We start from the raw sequence: 18105 nt of genomic DNA, 5'->3' as shown, positions 1-18105 counted from the left end.
AAGAGAGCGATCGGCTCTCATAGGCAGAAGCCTATGACAGCCAATCGCAGGATTGGCTGGCTGGGGGGGAGGGAGGGGTTTACAAAAAAACAAAAAACAAATAAGGAATAGTAAAAAAAAACAAAAAACCATCATAAGTATTTATTTTAAAAAAAACACGGGGGGGGGGGGGGTTGGGGCAGGGGCGATCAGACCCCACCAACAGAGAGCTCTGTTGGTGGGGAGAAAAGAGGGGGGGGGATCACTTGTGTGCTGTGTTGTGCGGCCCTGCAGCTTGGCCTTAAAGCTGCAGTGGCCAATTAACAATAAAAAGGCCTGGTCTTTAGGGGGGTTTAACACTGCGGTCCTCAAGTGGTTAAACAAGTGGCGACCGCCTATTGCAGCAAGACAGGCTCATCGGTTCCCCCCTCGGCTCACCTGCCTGCTTGAAGACCTCAAATCCACGGCCAATTGACCTGCTTCAGGAAGAAAGGAGAGCGGTTTCCATAGCATGTATACCGGAAGTAATTCATTTTGGTAAACGTGCTATGGGAGCCGCTGTCCTCTCTACACAGTGACTCTGTGGGTCATGTGCATCTGAGGTCTTCAAGCAAGCAGGCAGGCAAGCCTAGGGTAGTGTTGGGCGAACAGTGTTCGCCACTGTTCGGGTTCTGCAGAACATCACCCTGTTCGGGTGATGTTCGAGTTCGGCCGAACACCTGACGGTGCTCGGCCAAACCGTTCGGCCATATGGCCGAACTAAGAGCGCATGGCCGAACGTTCCCCGAACGTTCGGCTAGCGCTGTGATTGGCCGAACGGGTCACGTGGTTCGGACCCGAACGCGCTCTGATTGGCCGAACTGTCACGTGGTTCGGGTAAATAAATACCCGAACCACGTCATATCTCCGCCATTTGTCTGTGGGTTTAGCTTTGGGTAGGCAGGCAGGGTAGTTCGCGCTCCAGCCACGCTAGCCAGGGTCCCCCCCAGTCATTGTGTGTCGCTGCTGGGAATAGTAGTACACCGCTCGCTCAGCATTCTGTTTACTGCCACTCTGTGTACCTCGCTCAGCCACACTATATAGCATTCTGTTTACTGCCACTCTGTGTCTGCTGGGAATAGTAGTACACCGCTTGCACAGCCACACTATATAGCATTCTGTTTACTGCCACTCTGTGTACCTCGCTCAGCCACACTATATAGCATTCTGTTTACTGCCACTCTGTGTCTGCTGGGAATAGTGGTACACCGCTCGCTCAGCCACACTATATAGCATTCTGTTCACTGTTCTGTGTCTGCTTGGAATAGTGGTACACCGCTCGTTCAGCCACACTATATAGCATTCTGTGTACTGTTCTGTGTCTGCTGGGAACAGTAGTACACCGCTCGTTCAGCCACACTATATAGCATTCTGTGTACTGTTCTGTGTCTGCTGGGAACAGTAGTACACCGCTCGCTCAGCCACACTATATAGCATTCTGTTCACTGTTCTGTGTCTGCTGGGAATAGTGGTACACCGCTCGCTCAGCCACACTATATAGCATTCTGTTCACTGTTCTGTGTCTGCTGGGAATAGTGGTACACCGCTCGCTCAGCCACACTATATAGCATTCTGTTTACTGTTCTGTGTCTGCTGGGAATAGTGGTACACCGCTCGCTCATCCACACTATATAGCATTCTGTTCACTGTTCTGTGTCTGCTGGGAATAGTGGTACACCGCTCGCTCAGCCACACTATATAGCATTCTGTTCACTGTTCTGTGTCTGCTGGGAATAGTGGTACACCGCTCGCTCAGCCACACTATATAGCATTCTGTTTACTGCCACTCTGTGTACCTCGCTCAGCCACACTATATAGCATTCTGTTTACTGCCACTCTGTGTCTGCTGGGAATAGTGGTACACCGCTCGCTCAGCCACACTATATAGCATTCTGTTCACTGTTCTGTGTCTGCTTGGAATAGTGGTACACCGCTCGCTCAGCCACACTATATAGCATTCTGTTTACTGTTCTGTGTCTGCTGGGAATAGTGGTACACCGCTCGCTCAGCCACACTATATAGCATTCTGTTCACTGTTCTGTGTCTGCTGGGAATAGTGGTACACCGCTCGCTCAGCCACACTATATAGCATTCTGTTTACTGTTCTGTGTCTGCTGGGAACAGTAGTACACCGCTCGCTCAGCCAGAGTATATAGCATTGTGTTTACTGCCACTCTGTGTACACCGCTCAGCCAGACTATATACCATTGTTTACTGACACTCTGTGTACACCACTCAGCCACACTATATACCATTGTTTACTGACACTCTGTGTACACCGCTCAGCCAGACTATATACCATTGTTTACTGCCACTCTGATTCTGCTGGGAACAGTAGTACACCGCTCGCTCAGCCAGACTATATACCATTGTTTACTGACACTCTATGTACACCGCTCAGCCAGACTATATACCATTGTTTACTGCCACTCTGATTCTGCTGGGAACAGTAGTACACCGCTCGCTCAGCCAGACTATATACCATTGTTTACTGACACTCTATGTACACCGCTCAGCCAGACTATATACCATTGTTTACTGCCACTCTGATTCTGCTGGGAACAGTAGTACACCGCTCGCTCAGCCAGACTATATAGCATTGTGTTTACTGCCACTCTGTGTACACCGCTCAGCCACACTATATAGCATTGCGTACTCTGCCAGTCAGTGTGTATATTGCTGGGATCAGTAATACTCCACTCACCGTCAACCACTATATGAGCTCAACATGAGTTCCCCAGAGACCTCCGCTGTGAGCAGCACTCCCAACAACAGCAACAGCCAACGCCCCACGCAAGCTATAACATCCACCCCAGCAGCCAGTGGTCAGCAGCAGCCCTCCCCGGAGGAGAACGTTGTGTCCATCAGTCCGTCGCCAGAGCGATTAATGAGGGCTGCCATTGAGGAGATGATGGGGCCTGATGTGGAGGAGGAGGTCTGGCTCAGGCCAGCATCCCAAGTTAATGTTGAGGACGATGAGGGGTCTGTGTCTGGGGATGTTGGGGTGGCAGAGGTGGTGGGTGGGTCAGACTCAGGAGAAGAGTTGTATGATGAGGATGATGATCGGGACCATCTGTATGTGCCTCAGAGTCCGACCCCGGAAAACATGTTGTATCGTGTGTTTAGGTACTAAAATCTGCGTTCCCTCCCAGTAGTGTTGGGCGAACAGTGTTTGCCACTGTTCGGGTTCTGCAGAACATCACCCTGTTCGGGGTGACTATATAGCAGACTATATAGCATTGTGTTTAATGCCACTCTGTGTACACGGCTCAGCCACACTATATAGCATTGTGTTTACTTCCACTCTGTGTCTGCTGGGAACAGTAGTACACCGCTCACCCGCCACTGTATAGCATTGTGCTCTGTGTCACTGCTGACAATAGTGGTACACCGCTCACCCACCACTGTATAGCATTTCTGTACTGCCACTGTACTGCTGCCAGTCAGCGTGTACTTTAAGGATAAGTGAAATGAGGAAGAAATCCGGTGAAAGAGGGAGGGGCAAGGGAAGAGGTGTTTCCCCTGACGGTTCACGTACAGGCCACAGGGGAGCACCCAAGAAAACCCACTCAATACTGCCCATGTTGTCCAGGACAACAACCCTCACAGATCCAAAAGAACAGGACCAGATAATTACTTGGATGACCTCTCAAGCGTCCAGCAGTGGGTTAAGCAGCACCAGCACATCACGCACGAGGTCCGAGTCCTCAGCCAGTTAAAGTCTGGGCTTTCTTTGAAGACTGCACTGAGGATGTTACCATGGCGATTTGCAAGGTGTGCAAGACCCGCCTGAGCAGGGGGAAAAGTATTAACAACCTCTCCACCACCAGCATGAGCCGCCACATTCTATCCAAACATCCCACTCTGTGGGCAAACGCGGCAGGACAGGGTACCACCAGCAACACTGCCTCCCTTGGGTTCACCAGACTCACCACCAGACCCGCCTCAGCAGCAGCAGTAGCCCAGCCATTGCGTGGTTCACAACATTCACAAACATCAGACGATGCTGACACTGTCACTTTCCGGACTAGTGCTCTTGAGGTCTCCCAGTGTTCATCAAACACAACAACCAACAGCCCTTCGGTGTGCAGCGCTACGGTTGAGTTGTCTGTTTCTGAGATGTTTGAGCACAAGAGGAAATTGCCAGCAAATGACCCCCGGGCCGTGGCAGTAACAGCCAGCCAGCATAGCCAAGCTTCTGGCCTGCGAAATGCTGCCATATCGAGTGGTGGAGACAAACAGCTTCAAGGGCATGATGTCAGTGGCCATCCCACGTTACGTGGTTCCCAGCCGCTACCACTTTGCGCGCTCTGCAGTGCCTGAGTTGCATGAGCACGTGGTCAGCTAAATAACCCGAAGCTTGAAGAATGCCGTTGCCTGCAAGGTTCACCTCACCACTGACACCTGGACGAGTGCGTTCGGCCAGGGTCGATACATCTCCCTTACCGCGCACTGGGTGAACCTTGTGGAGCCTGGCAGCGATTCCTCACCTGCTACGGCGCGGGTGTTGCCCACGCCGCAAACAGCTGGATAACAACAGCAGCACCTACCTCTCTGACTCCTTCTCCTCCAACGCATCTCAAAGCTGTACCTCATCCGGAAATGCTAACCCAGCACCAGCAGCAGTAGGATCGTGGAAGCAGTGCAGCACAGCTGTTGGCATGCGTCAGCAAGCGTTGCTGAAGCTGATCTGCCTTGGGGATAAGCAGCACACAGGGGAGGAAATTTGGAGGGGAATAAAGGAACAGACGGATTTGTGGCTGGCACCGCTGGACCTGAAACCGGGCATGAAGCTAGACACCTGGCACGAACTGGCAATGTACGCAATAGAGGTGCTGGCTTGCCCGGCAGCCAGCGTTATGTCGGAACGCTGTTTCAGTGCTGCCGGAGGCATCATCACAGATCGGCGTATCCGCCTCTCCACAGAAAATGCAGACCGTCTGACTCAAATTAAAATGAATCAATCCTGGATTGGAAACGACTACGCAACACTCCTGGACCCCAACCAAGTAACATGACCGATGAACATCTGGGATGGTTTAGCGTTTCCGGTCCCTGTTTATTGAACCTCTCATCTGTATTACATTTATGACTGCATGGCGGCAAAAAGCATTGCTGCTATATCCGCACGCTTTTTGTCCTCATGCAAGGCCTGGGTTGTTGTGTCTCACAAAGCGTGGCCTTCTCCTCCTGCGCCTCCTCCTGTTCCATCACGTGTGCTGCTGCTGCTGCTGGGTTACCGTTGCCGCGTGGTCCCTGTTTATTGAACCTCTTATCTTTATTACATTTATGACTACATGGCGGTACAAAGCATGCTATCCGCACGCTTTTTGTCCTCATGCAAGGCCTGGGTTGTTGTGTCTCACAAAGCGTGGCCTTCTCCTCCTGCGCCTCCTCCTGTTCCATCACGTGTGCTGCTGCTGCTGCTGCTGCTGGGTTAGCGTTGCCGCGTGGTCCCTGTTTATTGAACCTCTTATCTTTATTACATTTATGACTACATGGCGGTACAAAGCATGCTATCCGCACGCTTTTTGTCCTCATGCAAGGCCTGGGTTGTTGTGTCTCACAAAGCGTGGCCTTCTCCTCCTGCGCCTCCTCCTGTTCCATCACGTGTGCTGCTGCTGGGTTAGCGTTGCCGCGTGGTCCCTGTTTATTGAACCACTTATCTTTATTACATTTATGACTGCATGGTGGTACAAAGCATGCTATCCGCACGCTTCTTGTCCTCATGCAAGGCCTGGGTTGTTGTGTCTCAAAGCGTGGCCTTCTCCTCCTGCGCCACCCTCCTCCTGTTCCATCACGTGTGCTGCTGCTGGGTTAGCATTACCGGTCCCTTTTCCTGGAACCTCTTATATGTATTACATTTATGACTGCATGCCGACAAAAAGCATGTTACCTGTGCAAAGAAAACAGACATTTCCCGCATTTAAAAGACAGTTTTCCCTTTGAAACTTTAAAATCGATTTTCTCAAAAACTATAAGCTCTTTTTGCTAAATTTTTTTTCCTCTTGTACCCACTCCCAAGGTGCACATACCCTGTAAATTTGGGGTATGTAGCATATAAGGAGGCTTTACAAAGCACAAAAGTTCGGGTCCCCATTGACTTCCATTATGTTCGGAGTTCGGGTCGAACACCCGAACATCGCGGCCATGTTCGGCCTGTTCGGCCCGAACCCGAACATCTAGATGTTCGCCCAACACTAGCCTAGGGGGGCGCTGCTTGTTTAAACATGGTAATTCAGCGGCGGCCGAGGGGGAGGGTAGTGGGCGGGGTGCAGTCTGATGCGTCAACAATCCTAAGTACAGGAGAAGCTTTGCTTTGGGGCAGGGGTGATCAGACCCCAACAACAGAGAGCTCTGTCAACAATATGCTGCAGGGGGAAAGCCCAAATGAATTACCGGAAGTAATTTATTTTGGTAAACGTGCTATGGGAGCTGCTGTCCTCTCTACACAGTGACTCTGTGGGTCATGTGCATCTGAGTTCTTCAAGCAAGCAGGCAGGCAAGCCTAGGGGGACGCTGCTTGTTTAAACATGGTAATTCGGCGGCGGCCGAGGGGGAGGGTAGTGGGCGGGATGCAGTCTGATGCGTGATACCGCCTGAGGAAGCGGTATCACCTAGTATCATGGGTGGGACGGCCGTGAGGTATGGTGTAAAATGAGAGTAAGCTGCCAAAACCTGTAACGGTACAAAAGAAATGGTGATCAGTTTTTCCAGCATGCTTGGTCACTAATGAGCTGTCAGCGGACACCTGGACATACATGGAAAAAACACCTGAAAGGATCACATATAATTATTTTGGGCAACCTAAGCTGTACATTTGTAGGGGTGCATGGTATTACTGGGGTCTGTTAGTTCTTTTTATCAATATTTGTAAGTCCATCACCTTTACAGAGTCAAAAGGAAGTGACTCCCCTTATCTGTATTTGTGTCAAAAACAAGAGTAAGCCACTTTTTTTCTTAGCATGGGTGGCAGTAACATGTGACTGTCTGCCTATTGCTACTAATCAGCACCAGTATTCTGACAGTGCTGTCTGCTAGATAACATCTCCACTAGTGAGGAGGACACAGTCTGTGTTTGATGTGGCAGCTGTCTTCTAAATCCTTTCCACCTCACTCTGCTTTGTATGAACCTAATCCTGTTGGGAAAGGTGTTATCAATCAGTTTTTCAATATGCTGTAGGGGGACAGCCTGTCAACAATCCTAAGTACAGGAGAAGCTTTGCCTGAAATTTCCCTTTCATTATAAAATACTATAAACATATGTCATTCCTGAACAGGGAATATTGTGATTAAAGATTTTTTTTTTAAGTGTCCTTCCATTCCCTCTTACAACTTAGCTTAGATATTCCAGAAATTACTGTAAGCATAAAAAAGGCATACAGTTGATAAAGGCGCCGGTTGAAAAAGAATAGCAGTTAGTAGAATATTTTACCAATATCCTACTACTTCATTCATATAGTAAAATTTTGGTAATATTTACTAATTATTTTACTATGGCCTAACCTCTCCTTTCTCTTCCTCCCCCCCCTTCCAGTAGTGCTTAACCCAAATGCCTCCTAGTGGGAACCTAACTTTAGCTAGCCATATCCCCCCCTGGTTATTTGTAGCCAGTTTGCATAGGGGTCAGCCCTAGTGCCTGCTATTATAGATGGCATCCTTTTCAACTGATCCCTAAAAAAGTACCAATGTAGAGTGACATTGGTACTCTTTCTAGTATAGATTACCTTGAAAATTTCAATCTTGCGGCCTGAGTAATAAGATTCAGGAATTATAAAAACCTTGTTATACAATGCCTGTGCATCTCTAAATTAAAATAAAAATCCACTAAAGAAAGTTTTACTAGAGTTATTATCTTTACTAGCATTGTTTATTTTAAAACTATGGGGGATGGAATTGGATAAATAGTATTTGTTTTCATTTTTTCCTTATTTTTTCTTGTAAAATGTATAGAAAATTAAGTAATTACTGGAAACAAGTATCACCCACAAAAAGCCTCATTTGTGGCAAAAGTCATGGCTAAATGAATGAAAGGAGCACGGAAAGGTAAAAATGGCTCTTGGCAGTAAGGGTAAAATAGCCTGTGGAGTGAAGTGGGTGATATATATATTAACTCTAGCCTATGTTAATGCTTTTCATTTTGAAATGTACGCCACATTAACAAAATCTTTATACTATGTTACAGCTGGTCATTGTGATTCTCCTGATCCTATTGTAAATGGACATATAAGTGGTGATGGCTTCAGCTATAGAGATACTGTTGTCTATCAGTGCAACCCTGGCTTTCGACTAGTTGGCACATCCGTCCGTATATGCCTTCAGGATCACAAGTGGTCAGGACAAACTCCAGTCTGTGTCTGTAAGTACCAAGTAAGGGATGGGTGTAAGTGTGTGCGTGTATGTATGTGTGTGCTTACACTACTGATTTCTACTTTTACTCTAACATTAGATAGATTAGATTGATGCAGATTGTAAATCCAAGACCTGGCAGATTACTAAGCTTCACATATAGAAGTTTGCCTACTTAAAACAGAAGGTATTTGTGATTATTCAGGTTGGAGTGAGCTCACTCCAACCTGCATAATCACAAATACCATCTGTTTGAAGAAGGCAAACTTCTGTTTCACATATAATTTTAGAAGGGAGGCTTTTTGGTATCTTTCAGCCCCTTACATACTTCTAGGAGTTCTGGTTCACCATGAGCTTGCTGGGCAATTTGTAACGCTAAGCTTCACATAATGCTCAAATGTAGCATTTCCATTTCCACGTACCTGTTGTAAATATGCTCAAAATGACCTATATTATAAGTTGATGCCCCCTTTTCCTTCGCAAAAGTCTTTATAGGACCTGAGATTCTCAAAGTCAAGTCTTATAGTAAACCTGAACCACACTTGAACAGTTTTGACTACTGCAGAACACTGTGCTTATGATGCTTTGACAGTGACTGCATAGAAGTTCTCATAATGGATGTGATAGATGTCACTGCTAATTATATGAATAATTACTTGAATAAACCAGTGTCTGCTCCTATCTTAGAGTACTTTTAAACTGCATCAATTGCATTGTTTTTACCAGACAACATGCGTAACTGTATGTGTCATATCGCGTGTATGATGAGATATGCAAGTTTTCAACACTATTTCTTCTCGATCCTGTGTTAACTGTAAATATGTGGAGAGTTGTAAAACTTTCTCCAACTAAAGTGGTTCCAAGACAAATGATATACACGATAATATAAATTGCAATTCAAAACTAACAATATACTGTGCAGCCTGTATTATGTAGTGAAAACAAAATGCAGGCTAAGCCAACATACTGGGGAACATGTGGCCAATACTCTAGATGCTGATGCTGAAAGCCCCCTTGGAAAGCAATGGCAACCCTGATGATATGAAATTTAAAGAGATTGCTAAGCAACAGATACCTTTTCATGGTGGAGATATTGAAAAAGAACTTTATAAAATAGAACAGAAGTGGATATTCCAATTTGGAATGCTAGAGAGTACCAACTCTGACCTAAACTTGTCATACTTTTTACAATCAAAATAACAATTTAATACATGAACACTGTGAACTACTGTATACAGTACATGAGCTCTGTTCTGAATGTTCCATATATAGGCCCATATGCAATTAATTTTTTCGCCTGAGTTATCTCCTAGGAGATAACTTTCATTTACTCTTCAAACTAAATTTTCAGAATTTTACAATTAAAAAAGGACCCAAAAGTTGGTGAAAATGTACTATCAAATTTGTTTTGAGTATTTTCTTGCTTGCTGTTGGCTTAAAAGTCATTTTATGACAAGTTGTGAAAATATCACCAGGGAGAAAACTCAGGGGAAAACGTAAATTGCATATGGGCCATAGTGTACAATTTAGTTTGTTCATTTTTACAAATTGGTGACTAACCGATGATCATTTACTATCCATACTTTTTTTTTGGGGGGGGGGGGGGGGATAGTAGATATTAATAACATTTCCTACAGGGCATCACTTATATATTGGCAATAGCACTTATAATAGTTCATATTTTGAAAACTCTTTGTTGAACTTCAAAAGAAGCAACTTTATTTACACTTCTGTGCTTTTTACTTTCTGCACTTAATCTTTGACTGCATCAAACTGCAAGATTCTGCTTTTATCTTTAGCTGTTTGAAAAGAGAACTCAATTAGTATTTGTGCGCACCTTTTGCCATTCTATACTTCAGCATTTTCCTTTTCAGATTTAAGATTCAAACTAGTAACATATCGATATAATTTCAGAAGGGTGTAAAGTTCACTGAACCTGATTGAATAAGATTGCATATATACATCTGTATGAGCTACATGGGAAATGTGGATGCAATTTCCTGATTGCGCTATTTTCTGGGGTAGCCAAGGAGAAAAGATGACATGATGTGACACTGGAATCTTGTGAAATACAGACCTAACCATGTCAGCAGACAGTTTTATTTTACTGCACCGTCAAATCATTCATAGTAATTGCTGTACGTAACATTCATTAATTAACGAAGCAACCACACATTAATTAGTGTAAAAAATGTTGTTATGCTCTTGAAGGCTAAACATCAGGAACCTTCTGTGTTGCATTTATTATACCCACAAGGATAGGCAGCACCTAAACTAACAAAATTAGACCTGAGCGAATTTTCATTTGGGTCATACTGCTATTGTAGGCTTTAATTAATTGAGAACTCCTGGGACGGATCGGTTCAGTGGCTGGATATAAAATCACCCCAGCATATGGGTAATTCACGCATAGGTACAGTGCATTCATTATATAGTTACATAAAGAATAATAGTTTTCACACACACACAGAAGGAATCTGTCTCCTGTAGGACTCTTTTCAAATGCTCCATTTGCTCTGCACCAGTTTGAAACTTTACCAAGCCTGGAACTGCACAGTAAGCGGTGGAGAAACAGAGCATATGCTTTGCCTTTGATCAGTAAAAAACATATTTTTCTTGCAGAAATGGCTTGCACGGAGATAGCTTTTGTGCATCCATAAACATACACGCACGTGCACACACGCAAACACACACACACTCACACACGTAGACACACACACACACACACACTCACACACTCACACACACACACACACTCACACACAGACACATAGACACACGCACACTTACACCAACACACACACACACACACACACACACACACACACACACACACACACACACACACACACACACACACACACACACACACACACACACACACACACACACACACACACACACACTTTTTAACATCTATCAATAACTGCTTGTATTTAGTGTAAAATAAACATTAATGGTGCACTCATTTATTGTCCAGTAATCCTCTTAATACTCCATTCAGTCATCCCCACATTCTATATCAGACTAAACATGATAGAACGGTGGCATCCCATTTAGTCTTGTAGTTTTGCCAAAGCTATTCACATTCTCACAATGTTTAAACTTATTTTCAATGCATGTTTGTTAATGTTATTTCTGTAAGCCAGCATGCTTTCTGCTTAATGCTATAGATGTAATAGTTTATATAATTTCAGAAAGCTAACAGGTGTGAATTTCAGTCTTTTTGTGAATGCACAATAATTCCTGTTCTCCCTGTGTAGATACACTAAATGTTGGTAACACTGATGTATGCAGGGAGTGCACTGCAATGTTACTATTTTAGACTACAAAGCCAGTGTGCTAAATGCACCTCATACTTTTGAAAATATCATAGTTTGTGGATTGATTATAAAGACTTATTTTGGTTGATTCATTTATTTTACTTATGTTTTTGAAATTATCTTGAAGTTATTTTTTGTCAGAGTAAAACACTTCTCTTTTTCTGCAGGCAGTGGGGGAAAAATCAAACTTAACAGGATAATAAGTACATAAATGGGAATGTAAAGGGAGTGTTTATAATCTGACAATTGACACCAAACAAACTATCAGGTGTACCCGGCTCAAAAACATGTTGCTAGACCTTTAAGAAAAATTATTGTCTAGCCCAGTGTACAAAATGTAGATTTACTGGTAAATATAAAGGACAAAATCTAAAACTGCAAGGAGTGCATCTAAAAAAAGGCTGCAACAACGATGCTGACACACACACACACACACACACACACACACACACACACACACACACACACACACACACACACACACACACACATCATAGATTTCTATAGAGGCAGAAACACCAGAAACACAGGCTAGCAACCCAAGGGCAGAGCAAGGATTTCTGAAGTTAAACAAGCAAGCAAAGTTATGGCCCCAAAGTGGGGTTGCAGATAAAGCAAAAGCAAATGATTGATATCATAGAAACACACCAGCAGTACTAATGGTCCGTTTAACCTCATGATACTCATGCAGCACCACGGAATATGTTGGCGCTTTATAAATCAATAATAATAATAGCTGTTTGGGATGTGCACAGCCACCAGGCAAGGCCATGTACAGGTGCCCTTTATCAGAATGCCAAACTGGCTCCTTCTAATAAAATTGCTCCTGTGTAATGCTAACTACTGAGATACGGACACCAAAGGTGTTCTCTGCCTGCAATCAAAGTGCACTCCACAAACTTGGCATGAGCAGATGGTCGAGTAGCAGGTGTAGAACCGAACGCCAATATGAAAAGCTTTATTATTTCTCAAAATGTAAACATTTTAATGAAACACTGTGACCAATAAGAATTTGAAATACTCTTTATTATCCTTCTTTGTTTCAGCTATAACTTGTGGTCATCCTGGAAATCCTGTTCATGGAATTACCAATGGAAGTGAATTTAATTTAAATGACGTAGTTAATTTCACTTGTAACTTAGGCTATGTTCTCCAGGGTTCCTCTCAAGCACAATGCCGAAGTAATGGACTGTGGAGCAATCCTCTGCCTAATTGTCGAGGTAAGGTTCATCTTTAAAAATATATATCTTTATGACTAATACACTCCAGTGAATTAAACATTCACTGGCTTCTTCTGTCATTTGGTTTATTTCTTCTATGTCTATTCTACATTTTCTCACAAAATACTCCCATGTTGCTACTTAAATGTAACTATTTCTAGAAGTGCATGTATGTTTTCAATTTTGTTTCCCTGATCAAATCATAAATAGATCACATGTGAGAAAAAATGCAGTCTGTATACTGTAGAGACCAAAATATCCAAGGTGAGGTGACGTAGGAAAAGCAAAGCAGCCATTTTAAGCGCAGACCCCTAGTTTGCCTGGTAGCCAAAAATACAATTTGTTTCTAGTAAAGAAGAAGAGCATCTGCCTGGTACATGCTCTCCGCAGAACTCAAATCACCAAAAAACGCTCTGTGGCCCATATGCAATTACATTTTTTTCTGATTTATTGCCTAAGAGATAATTTTCATATTCTCTTTAAAAATAACTTTTCAGCAATTTACAATTAAAAAAGTATTCAAAACTTGATGAAAAAAGTACTATCACAATTAGTTTGAGTATTTGTTTTGCTTACCAGTGGTTTCAAAGGTATTTTATGACAAGGTGTGAAACTATTCTCCCGAGAAAACTCAGGAGAAAAAGTGAATTGCATATGGGAATTGCATATGGGCCACAGTATGTTGGACAGCAGTGACACTACCAGACCGGTATTAATAGGCAAGCTTATCATTCAGTCCTATAAGTAATTGGCGTACGTACAAAAAGGGCGCCTGGACAAAAAGGGCGCGGGGTGTAAACTCTAAATAATAATTAATCATTAATAGGGTTTATAAAAATAGTGTGCTATATTTTGTTTACAAATAAAGTTTAACAAAATTATAAATCATTAAAGAATGTTTATAAAATCGGAAATTGTGAAAACGTTAATCTTCCCTATTTCTAAAGTTAAACTTATAATTACTTTTATTAAAAAAACAATAATATATGTTTAATTGTTATAATTGTATATTATTGTGAATAACCTTCATTTATGGTTTGTTCTTATAATAAAATCTGAAAATATTCTTTATAACGATGATATAAATATAAGTACGTTCGTAATAAGTGTTGTAAAACATTAGTAATTATTACTAAAATTTTACTAAAACTATACCTAAGCCTACTCTTACACAGAACCCTCCCTGTACCTATCCCTAACCCCTAGACCCCCCTGTTGATGCCTAAACCTAAGACCCCCCTGTTGGTGCCTAAACCTAAGACCCACCCTGTTGGTGCCTAAGTAACCCTCCCTGTACCTACCCCTAACCCCTAGACCCCCCTGTTGGTGCCTAAACCTAAGACCCCCGTGTTGGTGCCTAAACCTAAGACCCCCCTGTTGGTGCCTAAACCTAAGACCCCCCTGGTGGTGCCTAAACCTAAGACCCCCCTGGTGGTGCCTAAACCTAAGACCCCCCTGGTGGTGCCTAAACCTAAAACCCCCCTGGTGGTGCCTAAACCTAAGACCCCCCTGTTAGTGCCTAAACCTAAGACCCCCCTGTTGGTGCCTAAACCTAAGACCCCCCTGTTAGTGCCTAAACCTAAGACCCCCCTGGTGGTGCCTAAACCTAAGACCCCCCTGTTAGTGCCTAAACCTAAGACCCCCCTGGTGAGCCTAAACCTAAGACCCCCCTGTTAGTGCCTAAACCTAAGACCCCCCCTGGTGGTGCCTAAACCTAAGACCCCCCTTTATTATGTGGATAATAATGTTTTACTAATTATGGATGCAAAAAATATATTCCAATTTACATTACGTACTGATCGCTTTATTTTGTGAATAATGTTCTAAAAACAGTAAGGGATAAAACTTTAAATAAAAAAATATATTCCAATTTACATTACGTACTGATCGCTTTGTTTTGTGAATAATGTTTTAAAAACAGTAAGGGATAAAACTTTAAATAATGTTTTAATTATTTAAATAAGATAAATATATTTAGTATTTTCATAAACGTTATTCGGCACGGGTGCATTTTATAAACGTAAATGAACACAAGCTCAGTTATAAATCATTAAACAGCTCCGGGCGCCGTTTGTAAACTTTATTTAGCTCCGGCGCCCTTTTTTCCTGCTCTGCGCCCATTAAACGTTATTTATTATGGGAGTGAATGGCGGCGCCCTTTTTGTCCACTAGCTGCCTGCGCCCTTTTTTCCCAGCTCCAAGTAATTGAGCTCTCCCAGTGGCATATTTGACAAAGGTTTCCTCAAGAACAGTATAATCTTTACTATAAATGATGGTACCATGGGTCAGGTCCTTATGACTGACCTACAGCTTAGGTTTTCCCCAACTTCAAGAAAGGAAAACAAAAGCAGAACCAGGAAACTATAGGCCTGGAAGTTTAACATTGGCAGTATGTATGCCATACAAAATTATATATCAGAGAATAATTTTGTTTGTGGTTATCAGCATGGGTTTATTAAATACAGGTCTTTTCTGAACAGTATTTTCAACTTTTGTGAAGTAGTGAATGCAAATTTAGAACTTGGGAAAGTACCTATTTTTTCACCACAAGATTTACTTTTTCTTTAAAAAAAAGGATGGTGTATGTGGAGGGAGGTGGAGGGAGGTAATATCAGCATGTCTTATGGTATGAATATGGCTAGACTGTGCCCCCTTCTCTCCGTCCGATGGGTCCAGTTCTCCCCTCCATCCCTCCAAGAAGAGTTTGGCCACAGAAAGCATCTATCTATATAACTCACCCTCTCTTCAGCGGCAGTGTCTCTCCTGTGTCCAGCAGCATAATATATTTCTCTGTGTTTTCAGGGTCCTCGCTTGATGAGGTCATCAAATGAGGACCCTGAAGACACAGAGAAGTAAGGCACGCTGCTGGACACAGGAGTGCCACCGCTGGTGCTGGTAGCTTGAGTTATACAGACGGGCATTTCCTGCACTGAACTCTGCATGGAGGGAGGGGAGAACCTGTGAATATTGTCTGGACAAAACCTTAAGGGCTCGTTCACACAGGGTATCCAATATACACATGCATTGAATAATGCCTATAATAAATCCCATTAGTGTGGTGTGTTGAACTGTGATGTGATATAGTGCAGTACATATTTCAATACACTTCAGTGTAAATTATGGGGTCAGCGTTCTAGTGGACACCACTGCAGGTAACTGTATCTTGCAGTTTAAACAGAGAGTGATGTAAAATTTATGCATATTGAGTGGTTAAAAAAAATGTCTGGGTGCAAAACTTTCAAATGTCATGCACCTTGGGCGGGCCAATGGCAGAGCACCATGTAAAATAAACAGCATATAACTAAGAACATCAGACTAGGAGAAGGACTTGCGAATACTGGTTGATAACAATTCATGCAACTGTATTCAATGGCAAGCAGTAGCAGCTAAAGCAAATTAAAATTCTGGAATGCATGAAACAAAAAGTAAAATCATGAGATGCTAGTACACTACTCTCTCTGTATAAATCACTTTGAGGCCACATCTGGAGCATGGTATAGTTTTAGGCACCACACAATAAGGAAGGACATTGACATTCTATAACACGTACAACAACAGGCAGCTAAAAGGAATAGAAGGTCTTACTTAGATGGTAAGAGAGGTTGGACAAACTTGGGCTATTTAGCTTGAAAAAAAAAACGCAAAAAAGCAACCACAACTGAGTGGTGGTACGCTTAACATGTTTTTATGGCATTTAAAGTTAACCTGAGTAGTAAAGTGGTGAGGGACCAGCGGCCTTAAGGGGGCTTAAGGAAGACCCAGTTAAGTATTGGTACCGAAGATGCTTCTCGTCTCAGTAAGTCTCACACTTAAAGGTAAATATAAAGCTTAGCAGGTGAGCCTCTTATCCCTAGAAGACTTGATCTATGCATGGAAAAAAAGGAGATTTTGCCATTCATGTAGAAAGAGGTTTTGAACAGTGAGAGTGGTTAAAATGTATCATACTGCAGGAAGTCGTTATAGCAAATGTTATACTTTCTTTCTAATTGGACTGGATTTTTTCTTAACTTAAGCTCCAAATATTTTTATTCAGATGTTATGTTTTTCTTTCAAACCCCCCAAAAGGGGAGGATGAACAAACAGCAAAGAAAATCAAGTAAAAATAGACTGTTTTCTTAGTTTTGAAAGAAATTTCCAGGTATGATTGCTACATGTAGCAAGATGAAGCCTTGATCCAGGGAGATGATTTGTGAGGTTGATTTTGATGGGCATTGGGCACATGTCTTTTCTTTATTGTAGGCAACTATGCAACCTAGTGATACTTCTCTGTATGCAGAAATGCACTGGTATACTTAAGAAACATTTGCTATAGTAACTCTTTAACTGGTGCTACACATCATGCCATTTACAATATCATGGGTAGGTTCTTTTGAGGGCAACACAGCAAATTGGTGTTAATAATTTTCAAATTTGTTTTTGGCATTATTATAAGTTGCTGTTGTAGCTGTTAATATTGTCATCCTTCCTAATTTATGTAATATCATCTATATAGAGAATCTTAGGAGAAAAAGTGATATGGATCCAGCCCACTGTGTCATGTATGTTCCTATTGCAATCTAAGCCAATCAACCTACCTGTATGTCTTTGGGATGTGACAGGAAACCTATGCAGAAGCAAGGAAAATGTAAAAACTCTGTGCATTGGGTAGCAATTCATTAAAGGAAACCTGAGATAAGGACTTATATATAAAATATACAAACCTGGGTACAGGCTTATCGCTCACACCATCCTCCTCCCCCTCTTTGTTTGTCCACAATTGGCCACAGAACGTCCTACGGTCGCCGGCCAATTGCACATGCGTGGCCCGGCTGCAGGTGCTCCCCTGTTTCGCTCTCATCGCCGGGGCGTTCTAGGCTTTGGGCAGTACTACTGCAGACCACTCCAGGCAACGGGAGCGAGACAGGGGAGCATGCTCGGCTGGACTGTGCAGACTGGCCCGACTGGACGACTTACTGGGGCCAGTTGCAGGCAAACAAGGAGATGTAGGATTATGGTGTTAGAGTGATAAGCCTGGAGGGGGCTGGAGGAAGCCCCAGGTATGTACATTTTACATATAAGTCCCCATCTAAAGAAAACTTTAAAAGTTTATTACTTAATAAAAGCAACATTTAAAGATATTCAGCTATATAAATAAAGACATAAATAAAGCAAAGCATGATGATATTCTACAGTAGAGGTAAATGCTTAGGTTGAAC

The 18105-nt window shown here is 43.0% G+C and overlaps 1 protein-coding gene across 1 annotated transcript in view; it reads left to right on the top strand.

Annotated features, from left to right (window-relative positions):
- CSMD1 (CUB and Sushi multiple domains 1) overlaps positions 1-18105 on the top strand; it is a 2205021-nt gene that overhangs the window by 2015748 nt on the left and 171168 nt on the right. The window contains 2 exon segments of the mRNA XM_068281348.1: positions 8204-8377; positions 12737-12910. Of these exon segments, the coding sequence (XP_068137449.1) occupies positions 8204-8377; positions 12737-12910 (348 nt within the window).

This window comes from Hyperolius riggenbachi, chromosome 4, assembly GCF_040937935.1.
Source record: "Hyperolius riggenbachi isolate aHypRig1 chromosome 4, aHypRig1.pri, whole genome shotgun sequence".
In the NCBI taxonomy this organism is placed as follows: domain Eukaryota; kingdom Metazoa; phylum Chordata; class Amphibia; order Anura; family Hyperoliidae; genus Hyperolius; species Hyperolius riggenbachi.
This window is presented reverse-complemented; position numbering and strand designations above follow the sequence as displayed.